Raw genomic sequence first — 18,948 nt, 5'->3', positions numbered from 1 at the left:
CATGCACTGTCCATAAAGACCTTTATGTGTCCTTAATGAAGACCGAGATTTTCTCCACCTAAGGAACTGAGTTATCACCAACTATGGCCCTGACTCTGTCTCTAAGTAAAGCTCTAAAGTTGTCCCTAACATAGGCCCTGCACGCTCCCTAAGGCTCTGAATTGTCCCTAACTAAGGCCCTGGCCCATCCCTAAATGAGGCCCTGACAATGTCCCTACTGAAGTCACTAAGCTGTCCTCATCTAAGTCCCCAACACCACGCCTAACGAAGGCCCTGCTTGTCCTTAACCAAGACCGTACACTGTCCTTCACCGTAACCCTGAGCCTTCCCCAACTAAAATCCAGACTCTTCCTGTAACTAGGGCACTGGGCTCTCCCTAACTAACATCTGTGCTTCTTCTAACTAAATCCTTGACTCTCCCCAGAACTAAGACCCTGTTATGTCCCTAAATAAGGCCCTTGGCTATCCCTAAAGAGGCCATGCACTGTCCCCTCCTTAGTCCCTAGCCAGTCTCCAACTAAGGCCCTGACAGGGTGCCTGACTTAGGCTCCGGGCTGTCCCTATATAAGCCCTGCACTGTCTCTAACTAAGAATTTACCCTTCATTATCAACCTGAGCTCTCTCCAAATAAGGCTCTGTTTGCCCACCTAAGGCTCTACACTGTCCCTAAATAAAGGCCCTGGGATGGCCCTCCCTAAGGCCCTGCACTAGCCCTAACTCATGCTCTGAACTGTCTTAATTAAGGCCCTGTTTCTTTATCTAATATAGGCCCAGCCTTGCCCATATCTAAAGCCCTAAGCTCTCTCCAACTAAGGCCTCCACTAATTACATTAAAGGCCCTGACTCTAACCAAAATGAGCCACAGTTGTTGTCCCAAATGAGGACCTTTACCCTCACTGAGTTGAGGAAAACTGGGCCACAGTGCCAGAGGCACCACATACACAAAAACAGAGCTCTGGGCACCTCCCTGAGCTTCTATCCATCCACCTCCAAATCACATTCTGAGCCTGGTGAGGCAGCCAGGGAGATGCGGGGAGGGTGGAGGTGGGCGGGGGGAGGGGGGGGCAGGGGGGGATCTGCTGGCGCTCTGGCGCCCTCTGGAGGACATGAGCCCTAACAGCAACCCTCAGCCCTAACTCTGCTTCCCATGGCCGAACCCTGGTCAGGGGCACTGGCCAGCGGGATGTACTGACTCCTCTCCCTGGCAGGGTACAGAAATTCATGATGGGTAGGGGGCATGATTATCTCGAAGTCATCCAGGGCATTCACGTCCATGACACTATCCCACTCCCTGAAATCAGAATTCACCATAGCTGGTGGTCGATCCATCCGCATCCTTCAGCCCTAGCACCCGGCTTGACATCTAGGGCCTCCCAGGCATTATTCACTTTTACCTAGATTTAGATAGGGTCCTGGGCACCGGTGCCCGGCAGAGGAGGAAGACGCTCAGGTGCAGAGGGAATCTGAAAGATGTGGCAATCTCAGGAGGGAAAGGGCACAGTGAGCACAGCCAGCCCACCAATACACCACTGCTCTGACACACTGCATTCACAACCCATCTGAAGCCCAGCTGTCCAGAAGCCAAACTCCCCACCAGGCTGATTCTGGAAAACTGCAGCACGACCCACATTAAAGCCTGGTGTTTCTGGGGCCAGAGTTCGGCCTCCAAACACGCAAAGGACACTCAGACCCCAAGCAGCCTGTCAAATTCTGATTTTAGGACTCCTTGCCAAACAGGAATTGAATTAGACATGTGATGGCAGAACTATGTCCCCTCCCTGAGTTGAGGCAAATTGGGCCACAGCGTCAGAGGCATCATATACACAAACACAAGGCTCTGGGCAACCTTGAGTTTCCATTCGCTCCACTGATCCATCTCCTGCCATGTATCCCAGCCTGGATTTGCAGCAGGGGAGATGCAGAGGGAGGGGCTCCGCTGGCGCTCTGGAGCCCTCTGGCGGACATGTGCCCAAACAGCAATCCTCCGCTCCTGTCTGCCTTCCACAGCAGGACCCTTTTTGGCACTGGTCTTGGGCACCTGCCAGTGTGATTTCCTGATGCCTCTCCCTCACTGTGCCCTGAAATACATGATGGGCAGCCATGATTTTCTGACTGCTCTCCTTCTCAGGGCATGAAATCCATATAGGCTGGGGTCTGACTATCTTAGATTTGGCCTGCATACCTACCCTTTTAATGGCAACCCACTCTTTGAAATCAGGTGTGTCAACCCTCCTGTTTGGCAGTAAAACCTCTGGATGCCTGGGTGCCCTAGGAGGGCCCTAGGAGGGCTCCAGGAGCTCCTAGAGATAGTGCCCTAGGAGCAAGACAGATTTTTGTTTTAAGTTGGTCTTGCCTGTAATCCTCCCATTGCCATCATCTGGATGTGGAGCTATTGTGACAGTTTCCTTTGAGTTCCTATGACTTTTTTTTTAAGGCTGCAGCTGTGTCATTCGTACATTCTTTGGCTAGGGGTTGAATTGGATCTTCCACTGAACCTGACATAGTGTCCGAGAGGATGCAGGTTCAATCCCTGGCCTCGCTCAGTGGGTCAAGTAATCGGCATTGCTGTGAGTTGTCATGGAGGTTGCAGATGCAGCTTGGATCTAGTGTTGCTGTGGCTGTGGTGCAGGCTGGCAGCTGCACCTCTGATTCAACATCTGCATGCCACAGATGCAGCTGTAAAAAGAAAAAACATTCTTCATACAAAGATATTTTTCTTGCTAACAAATTTGTAACAGATATAACAAGATCATACTTAACTTTTATAAAGCCTAAGTACAATAAAGTATTATACTTATGTTGGAGTTCCCATTGTGGCTCAGTGGGTTAAGAACCTGACTAGTATCCATGAGGATGCAGGTTCCATCCCTGGCCCTTCTCAGTGGGTTAAAGGCTCAGTGTTGCTGTGGCTATGGTGTAGGCAGGCAGGGGTAGTTCTGATTTGACCTCTAGCCTGAGAACTTCCATGTGCCACCATTATGGCCCTAAAAAAAAAAGTATACTTAATGTTGATGACTCTAAAAACCTTCCTTCTTTATTGAAAACACACATCCTATTTTTCTAAAGCAACCATATAATTTATAATTTCTAAAAAATATGTTTTTCTCATAGAGAACATCTCAGGGTGACACCAAACCTTGTAATAATCCTAAATACCTTTAGTTTCTGTTTAGTAACTGAGGTCTCTATCTCATTTGACTTCTATTAAACCTGGGTACAATAAGGTATTCTACTTAATGTTGATAACTCTAAAGACATGTCTATATTAATTAGACAAACAAACTTTAGCTTTAATGCTAAATATTAATTTAATACTGAGTATTTTCCAGTTCACTTGAACCTAGAATTAATTCTGGCCAGTTACTTTGCATAGTTGAGAATTTATATAAGTGTTTAATGTCCTTCGAGACAACTAAGTTGGGCTCATTCACATTTAATTTTTGATGATAACATCCCAAGGTTAAGACCTATATGAGGCAAATACACACACACACACCCAGAGATCTCATAGCTTCATTTTCTAATTTGAGTCATAGTCAGACATGACAAATAAAACTCACTAGTTTAAAAATAAATTTTGAAAAGACTTTTCCCAATTTTTTTTCAGTCTCAGGAATTAGAGGTGGTCTAAATAAGTGTTCCTGAGAGTCAAGGTTAAGGCAAATGCAAGAAAAGCAACTTCTCCTAGAAGGACTTATTCCCTGAAGGTAAGAATTCTGAAAAGACATTTTCTCAAGCTTGCTTTTTTTAATGATACATAAACAAAAAAAATTCTCTGGAGTCTGAAGAATATTGTAGCCATACAATTAAAATATTTTTTTTCTTCTTAGTCTTAGCTTCTTTGCAGTCAGAATTTGCCAAGAGGGCTCTGCAGTGGAACAGAACCAGAGTTTGCTATTTCACAAGGCAGAATGGGCCATCACAATGACAACAGAAAACATAAAATAGAAACCACACACAGGCATGGCCATCCTAGTCAGACACGCCCTTAAATTCAAGATTGTCGTCTCTCAGAAAGCCTACAGAGAACCTTCAGATCCAAGACAGAGAAAAGGGAAAATCTTGGGCCTTCAAAGGTCTCAAAGGGAGGAAAAGGGGGCAGCTCGTGAGAAGGGAAGTGGGAAAGGTCAAAAAATCCTTTGTCCCTTACCCAGTCGGGGCACTCTGGCCAGTCATCCACGTAAGGAGAAGACCAGGGACCAAAGGGTCCCGGTTGTGGCCACTGGGTCTGGTCCATCAGCGGGCGAGCTGGTCCTCAAGTATCCCGAGTGGTCGGGATGTCAGTCAAGGCAAAGAAGGGACATCCATCAGTGTCGCGAATTCTGAAAAGATTTTTTTCCAAGCCAGCTTTTTCAAATTAGTGCATATGCAAGAAAAGAGCCCATTTTGGCTATTTTTAGGGCAAAAAAAAATTCCTTTAATACTCAAGTAGGTACTTGCAAGTGTAAGTTTTATATGTACATAAATCTGGAGGCTGGCTTTCTGGTGTTCCTCGTTTCTCTGCTTGAGATTCCATTTCCCATTTGAAAGTTGAATTTGTCAGGGATACAGTTTACTAATGACATTGTATGGCAGGCCAGTGTGCTGCCTGAGAGCCTGATTCCTCTGCGTTTTATCCCAGAGTTGCTTCAGCTCTCTCTTACATGTCTCGGGTCTCCCAGTGGCATCTAGAACAACTCGGGTGCTCAGATCACCAAATGGCCAGTTCTCATTTGCGTCCCTGCTTGAGCAAGTTTTAATTAATGAGTGGGTTTCCCTATGGGACCACTACATGGCGTGAGGATTCAGCCTCCATCACCCCTGTTACATTTCTCAGTCACCTGCAAAAACCATAACAGGCTGGGAGAGTCCTGTCCCTTTTCTATGGACAATCTTCATGTAATACTTTCACCTTTATCCAAAGAAATTCTATTAAGGCAGCGAAACTGAGGAAAAGCATCAGATCAGCCTCTTACCTAGCTACGCAGACCAGAACACTCAGTCTCTTTCCTAGGGCACCATCAGATGGAATTGAATACTGATCACAAAACTAAAAGCAAAACCAAAATCCTCACAGCCAAAAGGAAGCCACAGAATTACAAATGAGATCTCCCAAGAGAAAAATTCCAAAATGGAAACCAAAAGTTCCCCAGGGAGCCAAGATCCAGGAGGTCCACGAGGCCCACCAAGCCCAGGAAACTCTCAGTGATCTGGCCTCCAAAGAATCCTCCAGCCCTCCGCTCACCCAAAGGGAGAACTGGCATGGGAAAAAACCTCAGGGTGTCTGATCAAGCTGAAGCCCCATGGGGCCACCTGCCCATGGGCAGATCAGGGACGAGCCCCCAAAATTTGTTGCTGAAACTCGGCCTCTGTCCCCCTTGCTGAATAGAAATGTACAGACAGAATTTGGGCTGAAGGAGAAAAAGATAGCTTTATTGCTTTGCCAAGCAAAGGAGGGTCACAGCAGGCTAATGCCTTAAAGACTGTGCCCCCCTTGGAGGGGATTAGGAGATGGTTTCATAGTTGGGGGAGTGGAAAAATAGGCCCATAGATCAAGATCAGGGTAGAAGCGAGCTTGCATTGTCTTTCAAAGCTGTTGTTTAGTGGCCCCGGCACCAGTTCTGGTGGTCCTCCTTCTTCCTGGAATGAAGTATCCTTCATTAAGTAGTTCTTCCATTTGTGGGGAGCTTTAGTTCTGCAGAAAGGCTCAAAGATATTGTTCTATATATTCCTTAAGGAGGATCCAGGACCCGCCCCAAGGCTGCACTATTGTCTCTTGCTTGCACCTCCCTGGTCTCTACGTCCCTTCCCTTCCCTGATTAGCAGCTGCCCTTTGGAACTCAGGGAAGGTCTCGTTATTCCCTACAAACAAGACATGAAGGAAACAGGAAGGCTTGCGTGCCCAGAAGCCTCACAGGGCCCTGCTTGGTTACAGGGGTTGAAAAGAGAAAGGGGAGAGGGAAGAGGAAGAGGTCAACAAAGCCTCCTGTCCCTTGCCCAGTAGGGGCATGCTGGCCAGTCATCTGTATCAGGAGGAGACCGGGGATGGGTCCTGGCAGCAGCTGCTGAGTCTGGTCCATGGGTGGGCGAGCTGGTCCCCAAGTACCCCAAGTGGTCGGGATATCAGTCATAGTGAAGAGGATGCCCCACCAGAATCACCAGCTGCTGCAGGAAGGGGAACCCCTTCCAGGGTCCCAGTGCGAGCTCCTGTCTAACACTTGGAATCGTCCAAGGAGATGCAGGTGCCCACAGAACAAGAGGCTTTATCGGGAAGGGGTACCCGGGCGGAAGGGCAGCAGGGGAAGGGAGCCCAGAACTGCTTTGCTATGTGGCTCCAAGTTTCCAGTTTTATGGCAACAGGGGTCCTTCCTGGTGGCATACATACCTCTCAGCCAAGATGGATTCCAGTGCCAAGGATCCTGGGAAGCTGGTCCTCTCCTCCCTCCTACCGGCCCCTCCCAAGTCCTCCCAGTTAGTCTTGAGGGCAGCCCTGTGTTCCTTCTCAGGGCCGCCTGCTGTGAGACAACTCATGAAAGTGGCTATTATCCTGCCTGGCTCAGGTGGGAGGCTTCAGTGTGTCGGTCAATGGTGCCCTGACATAAGCACAGTGAATGCCCTACAAACAGGGGCATGGCTTACTCAGTCAGCCAGGGCACTCACCCCACCTGACAGCACTCCACAGCCTGACATCAATCAGCTGCCGTGCAGGCTTTTAAATCCATTAGCACCCTCAGCCCTGGGATCAGTTTTAAATCAACAACCCCACACTCTTTCTTTATTCATGTCACCAGGTTTTAGGTATTTTTCCTCTAACAGGAGTTGGGTAGAGGATGAGGATATTTACATGGAAGGGGAAAGGAAAGTTGGGGATAAATTTCAAGAGAAAGGGCACAGGGATGAGCGTAGCCCACCCACCAAAATACCACCCCTTTGACACACTCCATTCACAACCACCAGCCCAGCTTTCCTGATGCCAAACCACTTGCAAGCCTGATTCTAGAAAACAGCGCACCCAAGATTCAAGCCAGGTGCTTCTGGATCCAGAGTTCTGCCTCTGGAAAACCAGAGGGCAATCAGATGCCAGACAGACCGTCCAAATGTTTGGCCAAAGGGCCACCAGACCAGGCTGGATGTCACCCACATATTTGAAGGCAGAACTATGTCTCCTCTGTGAGGTGAGGAAATTTGGGCCACAAAGTCAGAGGCCACCTGGTACCAAACCCTTTTCTCAGAGCTCATCCTTGGCATTCTGCCCACCCTCTTCCATCCCCAGTTCTGAGCCTGCAGGGGCCTCCAGAAAGCAGCACACAGGCCCTATTGGTGCTGAGACGCCCTCTAGTGGCCACTGGCTCCAAAAACAACTGTCAGCCCTTCCTCCTGCCTCCCTCCCCTGTCCCAGGGGCTGAAATGAGGGATCCTGGGTACCTGCCAGGCTTACTTCGTTCCTCCCCTCCTACAAAACACAGTGAAATGCCATACAGAGAGGGTATTTTTCTCTCACTGTCTCCCAGGGCATGCACCCCTCCCTACCCACCCCACTATTTTGAGTCAAACACTATGTCACAAGACTGGATTTCAATCAATCAGCCCCCCTTAATTCACAAGACTTGGCTTTAGATCAGGTTTCCCCAAGGAGGAGTCAAGGACAGAAGAAAGCAGCTCAGATGGAAGAAGAAGGGTGTTTGGAGAGAACTCGCGAGAAAAAGGGCACAGGGGTGAGCACAGCACACTCCCCAAAAGACCACCACATTGACACACTGCATTCATGACCAGAAGCCAGACTCCATGCCAGCCTGATTCTAGAAAACTGCACATCCAAGATTCAAGCCAGCTATTTCTGGGTCCGGAGCTGTGCCTTCAAACAATGGAAGGCAGGCTGTCAAACTCTAGCCATGGGGCCACCCAACCAGAAAAGAGCTGAACTGTAGGTGTGATGGCAGAACTATGTCCCTCTCTGAGATGAGGAAAAATGGGCCAGATGGTCAGAGGTACCCTGTACCCAAGTCCCGAGCTCTGGACACCTCCTTGGGGTTCCACTGACCCATCTCCTACCCCACCTCTGAGCCTGGTGATGCAGCCAGGGAACTGCCCCTGGGGCTCTGCCCGTGCTCTGGCGCCCTCTGGTGGACTTGTGCTCCAACAGGGACTCAGTCCTTCCTCCCACCTCCCCCACAGCAGCCCCTGGGGCACTAGCCCTGGGCACCTGCCATCTCGATTTCGTTCTTCCTCTCTCTCTAAGCACAATGAAGAGCCCTACAGATGAGGACATTTCTCAAAGCCTCCCAGGGCACTCCCCCAATCTACCACATCCCACTATCTTAAAACACTCAGCTGCCCTTCTCCCCCCAGTAAGTCGGGAGAGCCAGGTTTTTTGTTTTGGTTTTTGGTGTTGGGGGGTTTGATGGGATGTTGCTTTTTACTTTTTTTTTTTAGTGATTTTTATTTTTTCCACTATAATTGGCTTACAGTGTTCTGTCAATTTTCTATCGTACAGTAAAGTGACCCAGTCACACACACATATATATATATATATATATTCTTTTGCTCACATTATCCTCCATCAAGTTCCATCACAAGTGACTGGATATAGTTCCCTGCGCTGTTCAGCAGGACCTCATTGGTTATCCACTCCAAATGCACTAGTTTGCATCTATTAACCCCAGACTCCCAGTCCATCCCACTCCCTCCCCTCCCCCTCGGCAACCACAAGTCCGTGAGCCAGCTTTAAATCACCCTCTCTTAATTCACAAGACAGGCCTTTGTGTCAAATTCCCAAGACACCAGTCGGGGAAAGGAGGAAAATGCTCAGATGGAAAGGGAGGAAGTGTATTGGGGAAAAATCTCAAGAGAAAAGGCACAGAGACAAGGGCAGCCTGGCCACCAAAATACCACCGCGTTCCCACCCTCCATTCATGACCTCCAGCCTCTGTGTTGTCCCTAACTAGATTTAAGTGTCCCAAACTAAGGCCCTACATTGTCCCTACCTAAAGCACTGCAGTGTCCCTAACTAAGCCCTGAGCTGTCTCTAACTAAAGCTAGGTAATATCCCTTCCTAAAGCCCTGTGTTTTGCTAATTGTGGGCCTGCCCTGTTCCTAACTAAAGCCTTGTGCTGTCCTCAACAACACTTAAGCTGTCCCCAACTAAGGCTCTGTGCTGTCACCAGCAAGGCCCAATACTGTCCCTAAGTAATGCCCTAATCTCTCCCTGAGTAAGGCTTTGATCATCCCTAGCTAGACCTAAGCTGTCCCTATCTAAGGCCCAGCTCTATCCCTAACTACTGCCCGGAACTATGCCTAACTCAGTCCCTACTCTCTTGCTGCACTGTCCCCAACTAAGGTCCTGGGCAGTCCCTAACTAGACATGCATGAATGGCCTCTCCCTGGGCCACACCCACCCACCCCCACTGCCATGGAACTTGAGGGAAGCAGGGACAGAGCCCAGCTAGCTCCTAAGCAGGATGGTGTGGGCTCAGCTATGTCCCCAGAAAACTCACATGCTGGATCCCTAACCTCCTGGAACCCAGGATGTGACTCTATTTGGAGATGGGGTTTTTCAAGAGGTGTCAAGGTAAAATGATGCCACTAGGGTGGATCCTAAGCCAACAGGACTGAGGTCCTGCAAGAAGAGACCAGGACCCAGGCACAGGGGAGACCACATGAGGACATGAGAGAAGACAGATGTCTACATGCAAAGGAGAGAAGCCCTAGGAGAAACCAGCCTGCAGACACCTTGACCAGACTGGGAGATGGGTCTGTTGTTTAAGCCGCCAGATCAGTGGTAATTGTTGCCGCAGCGCCGAATAGACTCGGAAACAGGGCCAATCAGGGGTTGGCCTGGACAGGGCCCATGCTCCATTCCCTTGTGTGTGAGTTACAGGAGCCCCAGGAGCTGAGGAGGGGGTCCCCAAGGAGAGCACAAGACAAAATAGTTTAGGCATTCACACGACTGCACTCACATCACACGTGCCTGAGCCACACTCACAAGAGATGGTTTTGCTCTGTATGGACACCCACGGCCGTCTGAACGGCAGATCTCTGGCTCCACCACCTCCACTGAGAGCACGAGCTTAACCTACTGTGGGACCCCTCCTATGGGATTTGCAGAACCCCAAACATCAGAGAGCTCATGCCCATGTGTGGTCCCATTTCACAGGACCGAGAGACTACGTGCTGGCATCCAGGTGACCCTGGTACAGCAGAGCCGCCCAGCACCCACCACAAGCTGTTATCCTTTACCTGCTCACAGCTGCCTTGCACCTGCCAGCCTGTTACCAAGGAGAAGTGGTGGAGGTGGTGAGGGCTTGGGCCAGCCTGCATCCTAGGACAGAGGGCACAGTGCCCATGTGGTCACCCCACCCCTGTGGGTTGGAGTCCTCCACCTGGACATAGGGAGAAGAAAGAAGGGGGACAGAGCCTGGGCCCTGACACCGACCTACTCAACTCTCACTTGAAGGGGACAGAGACATCTTGAGCTGCAGCCCATGTGGGGGGTGGGGGGCACTTTGTTCCAGGAACAAACCTTTGCCCTAAAAGCTAACGTGCCTTACAAACTCCTCCCCACCTGTAACAGAAGTAAGGCTTCATTTTCATCACACTATTCTCAAACCACAGCCTCTGCTGAGACCACCACTCAGGTCTCATAAGGTTCAGGAGCAGCTGGCCTGGGGGTCAGCTCACATGTACTCAGGGACCCCTCTTTAAAAGATCTCTGGGGAGTTCCCGTCGTGGCGCAGTGGTTAACGAATCCAACTAGGAACCATGAGGTTGAGGGTTCGATCCCTGCCCTTGCTCAGTGGGTTAACAATCCAGCGTTGCCGTGAGCTGTGGTGTAGGTCACGGACGCGGCTTGGATCCTGCATTGCTGTGGCTCTGGCACAGGCCGGCGGCTACAGCTCCAATTCAACCCCGAGCCTGGGAACCTCCATATGCCACGGGAGCAGCCCAAGAAATGGCAAAAAGACCAAAAAATAAAAATAGAAAATAAATAAAAAATAAAAGATCCCTGGAGTTCAGCTCCCCAAGCTCTTCTTTCAGCTTAAAGGAGACGCTTCCTGACAACCAAGCTTTGCCCTCTACCCAACTCTTCTTCAAACCTCTGTATTATCTAGTCTTGCTGAGCCTAAAGGGACAATGCCATCATCACGTGCCAGAAAGCGATTCCTCCAAGCCTGTGTTATTGGTCACCCCACGCTGTTGAGGATGAACCCCCACAGGAGCCAGCTTTGCAAGGTAACCCCTCCTGAACTTGGCACTAGGCTCCTCTCTATGGACAGGGGCTGTTTTCACAGCCTGTCGTGGAAGAACTCAGCCTCCGATGAAGCCAGAACTTGAGCCTTTCCAGGTGCTTCCAGGGTCCTCATCCTCCCCAGACCCCCACTCACATGGCTGCTGTCTGTGCCAATCTCTATGGGGCCTTGGTCAGCTCCTAAAATTGGCGTTCATTGATACACAGGGAAGGGATTGAATGATGGCCCCAAAAGCTAGGTGCCCCAGAACGTGTGAACGGGACCACGTCTAGGAAAAGGTCTTTGCAGATACAGTTGAGGATCTCAAGATGAGGTCATTCTGGGTTAAGGTGGCCCTAAATCCAATGATAGGGTCCTGATAGGAAACAAAACAGGAGACACAGACCCAGAGGAGGAGCCACCTGAAGATGAGGAAGAGATGGAGGGAGGCAGCCACAAGCCTGGGGACGCCTGGACCACCCCCAGAAGCTGGAAGGGGCAGGAAGCCCCTCCTCCGGAGCCTCTAGAGGGACTTCAGCCTGGAGATATCTTCATCTCTCAGAGGTCTGGCCCCCAGGACTGGGGGAAAATGGATTCCTGTTATTTTAATAACCTAGCTTGTGGACATTTTTCAGAAGAGCCGCAGAACAGCCACACAGATCCTGGAAGAATCCTGGAAGTGTAAGTCTCATTCAAGGCAGATAGAGGCTAGATTACAGAGCCCTCAGAGTCAGCACTGGGCCTCCAGAAAACCCAAAGCAGTGTTGAGGGGTCAAGACTGAAGCCCATCCCTAAGGGGGGCTGGATGCACTCGGCTCCCCAGGTTCTTAAACCTGTGCACGTGGGGTCAGCGCTTCAACTCTGACTGAGAACTTTTAAGTTTACCATTCACACTGCTAATTAAGAACCTGCCAGTCACACAGATGAAAACCCAATCAGGACACTCAGTACACGGATGAGCACTCCTGAAGTTGGGGAATTTTCTCACATTAGGTCAGCAGGCTCCCCCCCGCTACCCCCACAAGGAGCACCACCCTCACTGGAAATCTGACAGGCCCCCCGTGTGGAGAGGTCCCTGGGTACATGTGACATGACCCCCAGGCCAGCTCCTCCTGAACCTTATCCACCCTCCCAGGTGAACCACCGGAATATGTACAAAGAATTTAAAGGCTGAAAGAAATGACTTGGAGCCACGCCAGGGACAGCACGCTTGCCAAGTTGGCATCTGCAGGCCCTGTAGGATGGTCCTGGCCCAGAGGCTCTTCTAGATGCTTTCCATTTGCCTACCTTATTTACCCCTCCTGTTAGGGCCCTCTCTGCCCCGGGAGATCTTCCAGGGGCAGGTACAGGTGACACATTCTCTTCCTTTAGCAGGTGGCTGCTCAGCACCTCCTGCAGAAGGTCCAGCAGAGGCCCACTCAGACCCGGCCACCCGCAAGTCCGCGGCCCCTCACTCCCCTCATGAGCCCAGCCCTGTGGCTCCTGATAGGCAGGAAGCATAGCATCCAGTACAGCTGCAGGTGCACCTACTGCCTCTAAGGGCTGTTTATAGACCTCAACCCAGCACACCTGGGTCAGGCAGCTCAAGTCAGCCAAAGCCAATCCTTGCCCATCAGGGGCTTGTGGTTGCAGAAAACGGGGCTTGCTGCGCAGGCCAGGTACAAGGAACAGGTGTGGGGTCCTGAGGGTCAGGACAGACAAGGGGCTACAGCTCTGGCTTGTTTTCTAATCATTTTAACCAGCCCATGAGAGACAATGTCAAGAAGACCCTCTCCTGATGAGAAGAAGTCAGGAGTCAGGGAGAGGAGGGGAGATGGGTGGAGACAGGGGCCGGGTACCATGGTGCCATGGAAGCCTCTGGAAGACCCGGGGGAGGGCGGCTGCGCGGAGTGAAGCCCAGGCTCACAGACCTGCCCAGCAGCTGCCATTTGTTAGTTCAGGTCCTGCTCTGAGGGGCTCAGGGTAAGCTCTCATAAGTGGGACTGGGGTGGTCTGCAGTGAGGGCTCTGGGCGTGGCTCCTGGGTGCCTGTCAGGGTGCCTGCCCAGGTGAGTTCCATATCCTGGAAGGGGTCTGCTCAAAAGAGCCCTGTGCCCTGGGATGGGCGTGTGAACAAGGGTCTTCTCTTCGCAGCCAGCGCAGTTACTGAGCCTGAATCACCTTGGGCAGCGCTGGGATGAGATGAGAACCAGGAGATGCTACAGGTCCTTAAATCCCCACCCAGGCTCATCCAGAGTGACAAGGTCCGTAGGTGTGTGCTGGCCACTGTGCTGCATGAGGGTGGCCCCCTGGGTACCTCTTGCTTCCTCCTCAGGACTCCATGGATCTTCCCCAGGACAGAGGGAACAGGCTGGTGGGAGCTCCTGGTAACTCTTCAGGGGATATGGGGGATGGAGGAGGGGGAGGGACCAGGCAGCACCATGGGGTCAGAGGTCTTGGTCTGAGCTGAGAATGGACAAGCAGGTGATGAGTGTGACCCAGGAAAGCTGCCCTGCTGACGTGAATCTAACCCACTTCAGGGGTACAAGCCTCCAAGGTCACCCCAAAACAGGACTGTAGGGCAAATTCCATCAAAGTTTTGTAACAGGACTTCCACTGAAAGGGAGGGTTTGCAAAGTGAATCCCCCTAAGGGAAGACTCTGATCTGGTCCCTTCAGAGGCGGGGGTGTGGAACCTGCCAGGAGCAGGCAGTCAGTCTGGGTGGGCGGTGAGTGCAGACCCCACTCCGTGGCCCCACATCTGTGCTTCTGGCTGGGTTACTTGGCTTCTCGGGGCCTCAGCTTCCCAGCCTACTCATGGGTGATAGAAGCATGGACTAGCAATTTGCTCCTAACAGAGTAGAGAGGGGTCTTGGTGGAAATCTCGCAGAACGCTGTTCTTAGAGGAATTGCAGGTCCCATTTCCTGCAGATTTTACTGCAGGGTCGGGAGAGCAAATCCGAGGAGATTCACAGCAGAGCCAGGGGATGGGCTAACTCTGGGGGTTCCTTGGAGAGGGAGGTACCAGTGGACAGTGGCAGGTTCATCCCACACCTGGAAGTGTCCAGACCTCAAGGCCCAGCAGCCCCCATGGGCCCCCAGGAGGTGGCAGGACAGACCCCCTTCCTGCCCAGAACACAAGGGGTCCAGGAGAAGCTGGGATGGGGGGGCATCCTGTGTGGGAAGAGTTCCCGAGGCAGCTTGTGTATGCAGACGTCCACACCAGGAGTGTGGGTCAGAGGGGCATGGACCCTGGCAGGTGGAGACTATGGGCCTGAGTCAGCAGGACTGCCCCATGGAGGGGTGGGTCGAGCATTGCCTGTGCCAGACTTTGGACGCCACCAGCCGGCCATTTCCCCGTCACTGGGGAGAGGAAGCTGAACAGTGTGGCTGGAATGACTGCCCTCAACCCCAGGTCCTGCCAGCATCAGTCCTTCAGGCTCCAGGTCAGGGAGCCCATGGAGGCAAGTCCAGCCGTGCCTACCAGGGAAGCCTGAAGGAGTTGGGCAGGAAGCACGGGTGTGGTCAGCTCCTGGACAGAAGCTTCCAAGCCAGTATCCGGTGGATGCTCTTGCCCTGCACGTGGGCTTCAAGTCCACAGGGCAGTTCAGCTTCTAGAGGCTGCCTCCAGGCCCCTCCTGACTGGACACCTGGCAGCCAGTGTCACTGCATCATGACTGTCGGGTGGCATGGGGGGTGGGGAGACGAGAGCACATGGTCCAGGCCCACAAGGGCCATGCCATCCACGGGCTGGTGCTGGGGCTTTGAGTGCCCTCTCCACTCGCCCCACAGGCAGAGACCACCCGCTTACAGACTGTTACTGAATTAAGTCACAGTGACCCTGCTCGCACCCCAGCCTGGCCGAGGCTCTCTGCCCCAGTGGGGAAGGTCACTTTTCCCATTCGGGCCCCCTGCTCCTGCCATGGACACCCCCATCCCATCAGCCCCCAGGAGGCCTGCTGGGGGGCGGGGTGGGACCTGGGCCATGAAGAAGACAGGGCAGCCCTTACTGTAGCAGGTGCAGGCAGGTGCTGGGGGTGCTTGGATATTTGTCCCCCGGAGGCCCAGGATGTGGGTGTCAGGGCGGTGAGGGGGTTGACATGAGGGGTCCACCTCCACCTGGGCTCCCCCGGAGGAGCTGCAGGGAGACCGTGTCCTTCAGTGACCCTCCTCGCCCTCAGCCCCACCCCCGGGCACCCGCTTGCCCTCTTAATAGGCTTCAGGGGGTGTTTCTCACCCACAGGCCCCCCGGAAGAGGGTTTGAATGTCGTGTGGGAGTCCAGTGACCAGCGCCCCACATGTCCTGTGTGTCTAGGGAGGTGAAGGAGCCTGGCTCTCACGTTCCTGCCCTAGCACGCAGAGCAGGCAGGCGGCAGACCCAGGCTTTGTTCGGGCAGGAGCTCCCTTTCTGCGAACAAGGCTTTCCCCACTCCTGTTATCCTCCCTGGAGGTTCAGGAGGCCACAGCCTCAGGGCACCTCTAGCAGCAGAGTCTGTCCTAGGGAATTTCACACAAGCCGGGGACCAGGCCTGGGGGCTGAGGGAGCCAGCTTCCTCCTGATCCATCCCCCTACCCAGGACAGCTCTGGATTCAGCTCAACTACCCCCCAGGGCTCCCACATCTCCCCTCGTAGAGGGCCCTTCAGATTCCCCGCACTTCTGAGCCCCACTGCAGAGTTGGGGACCCACAGACAACCCCCCACCCCCCCTTCTTTTTCCTTGGAGACTCCCAGAACTCCCTGAAGCTGTCCTACTCAGGGTTTGTGATGGTGAAGGAGGCAGATTAAAATCAGCTGAGGACAGAGGTCAGGAGCAGGGTCAGGCATCCCTGGGTACAGGTTTATTGAGGTCTGTCATGGAGACATGGGGACAACCATGTGCCCAACCCTGGCCTGTGGGGACTCAGGAAGTCTCGCTGCACCTCATGCTGTCAGCATGGACCAGCCTGAAACACTCCCGTCAGACTCAGTGTCCTCCTGGAGACAGGACAGCAGGACAGAGGCCCAGCCTCTCTGTGGGCAGGTCAACTTGACCCACGCAGGCCAGGAGCAGTGCCCACCCCACAGGGGCAGCACGTGTGCAGGTAGGTCAAATAGGACTCATGTGCCTCAGCCTGTGACCTCTGACCACACTGTTCTGCTCTGCTCACAGGAGCGAGGCCAGTAGAGGGACAACAAGGGGTAGGAGCAAAGTCAGGTTGAGGTCAGGCCAGGTGAGAATGCGTCTGAGGAATAAGAACATACCTCCCTTGCCTGGCGATTCCACCTCACTTAGGTGGAGCTGGAGTTGATCCCACGCCTCAAGACTGGGGTTGGCTCTTGACCTCCTAAGGGTGGAGCTGGTGCGATTCCACATCTCACCTCAGGGTGGAGCTGGTGTTGATCCCACGCGTGGGGACTGGGGTTGGCTCTTGACCTCCTGAGGGTGGAATTGATGCAATTCCACATCTCACCTCAGGTAAAACTGGGGTTGATTCCACATCTCACCTCAGGGTGAAGTTGCTATTGATCCCACACCTCACTTCAGTGTGGAACTGGGGTCCATCCTACACCTCACCTCAGAACTGGGATTGATTCCACCATTCACCTCAGGATGGAATTGGATTTGAACTGAAACCTCACCTCACACAGAAGTGTGTTGCTCCCACACTCACTTCAGGTAAGACTGGGGTTAATCCCAGATTTTGCCTCAGCACAGTACTGGGGTTCATCCCACTCATCACCTCAGGGTGAAACCGGGGTTGATCATACGCCTCACCTCAGGGACCTCATCCCAGGGAGGAGCTGGAGCTGATTGCACATTTCACCTCAGGGTGGAACTGTGGTTGACCTCCTACTCTCTTCAGGGTGTGCTAGTATAGACCCCCCCAACTCACTTCAGGGTGGAACTGAGGTTGAACCTACATCTAATTTCCCAGTGGACCTGGTCACATCTCACTTCAGGTAGAACTAGAGTTGATCCCACATCTCATCGCAGGTGGACCTGGAGCTGAGCCCACACTCACCTCAGGGCTGCACTGTGGTCAATCCCACACTCACTTCAGGGTGGAACTAGGTTGATCCCACACCTCACCTTAGGTAGGAATGGGGTTGATCCCATACCTCGCCTCAGGGTGTAGCTGGGATTGATCCTACGCCTCACCTCAGGGTCGAGGCAGAATTAATCCCACACTCACCTCAGACAGAACTGGCACTGACCCCACACTCGCCTCAGGGTCCAGCTGGGGTGGATCCCACACTCACCTCCACCAGAGTGGGACTGGCTTTTGTCTCAGCAACTGTTCAAATGGAGCACCGAATGGGCTCTTCCCTCTGTCTCCGCTGGGGTGAAATGACCAACGTGGGGAGGCTGACCTGCCTCCTCAAACAGGCCTCAAGGCACCAGAAAGACACGTGTTTATTTCACAGGAGAAGGAAGGGGCAGCATGAGGGGCAAGGGCTTCGGTGACAGTCGCCAGTGCCCACGCCCCGCCCCCAGCCCTGCCTCTGCTCCCGGCCGCTCGCCGTCTGCCTCTCTCCGTCCCCATCAGTGACGGCAGCCCACAGGCTAGGTGAAGAAGAACAGCTGCTCCTCGTTGTCCTTGTCCAGCAGCTCATGCTCAGACGGTGCCTTCATCTTCTGAGCGGGCGGCCGGGAGCGGCACAGGAGTCTCCGGCCCCTCTGCAGGGAGCGAAGCCCGTTGAGCCTGTGCTCCCAGCTCATGGGCAGGCCCGTGGTCTAGACAGCCTGCTCTGAGGTTAGCCAGGAGCTCCTGGCCACTTGTGGTCAACAGGCAGGCAGGGGTGGGACGGCTCTGGGTGCTTGGGAGGGAGCCCACCTAGCCTGGACCAAGCCTGTTCCCTGAGGCACCGGCCCTGGGTGAGTGTGTGGATGAGTGTGCAAATGTGTGAGTGTATTGGGAGTGTGAGTCTCTGTGAATGTAATGTATCTACATTAAGTGTGGTTCTGTGTGTGTGTGTGTGTGTTTGAGAGTGTGTGTCTATGTGAGAGTGTGTATGTGTGTGTGAGTCTCTGAGTGTATGTGAGAGTGTGTGAGTCTCCGGGTGTGTTGTGTGTGTGTATTGTAAGCGTGTCTGTCTTGTCTGAGTGTATATGTGAGAGTGTGTGAATGTGTAAGGGTTGAGTGTATGAGTCTGTGTGTGTTTGAGAGTGTGTTTATGTGAGTGTGTCTATGTGTGAGTGTATGTGAAGTGTGTGTGAGTCTCTGTGTGTGTTATGTGTGTGTGTATTGTGTGTGTGTGTCTGCCTTCTGTGAGTGGATAGGTGAGAGTGTGTGTGTGTATTTATGTGAGTGTGTGTGTATGAGTGTGGGTCTATGTGTGAGTGTATGTGAGAGGGAGAGCGTATAAGTGAGTCTCCGTGTGTGTTGTGTGTGAGTGTATTGTAAGTGTGTGTGTATCTGTCTTGTATGAGTGGATAGGTGAGAGTGTGTGTGTTTCTGTGTGAGCGTACATGTGCGAGTCTATATGTCTAAGAGTGTGTGTGTGTGTGTAGGGGGAAAACAAGAGAAGCAGTGGGATGAATAAGTTCCTGCTCTCCTGCTGCAAGGGTTACGGGAGGCCCAGCAGTGGCCTCCTCTGCCTCTGAGGCCTGGGCCAAGGGCCTGCAGGCAAGTGGCCGCTCCAACCCAAGTGCTATGAGGCAGAGGCCTCAGGAACGCACTCAGGGAGCTTTGGAGGGGGTGAGCTTGGCCTGGGTCCGGCTGGAGTGCAGGCGGGGCCCTGAGGAGGGCAGGTCCTGAGGGGTAAGTAAGGCCAGTGGGCCCAGG

The 18,948-nt window shown here is 52.8% G+C and overlaps 1 protein-coding gene across 6 annotated transcripts in view; it reads right to left on the bottom strand.

The window, feature by feature from the left end:
• The window catches only part of CFAP100 (cilia and flagella associated protein 100), a 40,296-nt gene continuing 38,882 nt past the window's right edge, over positions 17,535 to 18,948 (bottom strand). For all 6 annotated transcript variants that reach the window (XM_021098946.1, XM_021098949.1, XM_021098950.1 and 3 more), the window contains one exon: positions 17,535 to 17,840. In XM_021098946.1, coding sequence (XP_020954605.1) covers positions 17,727 to 17,840 — 114 coding nt within the window. In that variant the 3' untranslated portion in view covers positions 17,535 to 17,726. The remainder of the gene's footprint in view (positions 17,841 to 18,948) is intronic.

This window comes from Sus scrofa, chromosome 7 (genome assembly GCF_000003025.6).
Source record: "Sus scrofa isolate TJ Tabasco breed Duroc chromosome 7, Sscrofa11.1, whole genome shotgun sequence".
NCBI lineage: Eukaryota > Metazoa > Chordata > Mammalia > Artiodactyla > Suidae > Sus > Sus scrofa.
Note: the sequence above shows the minus strand (reverse complement) of the source record. Positions and strands in the feature narration are given on the sequence as shown.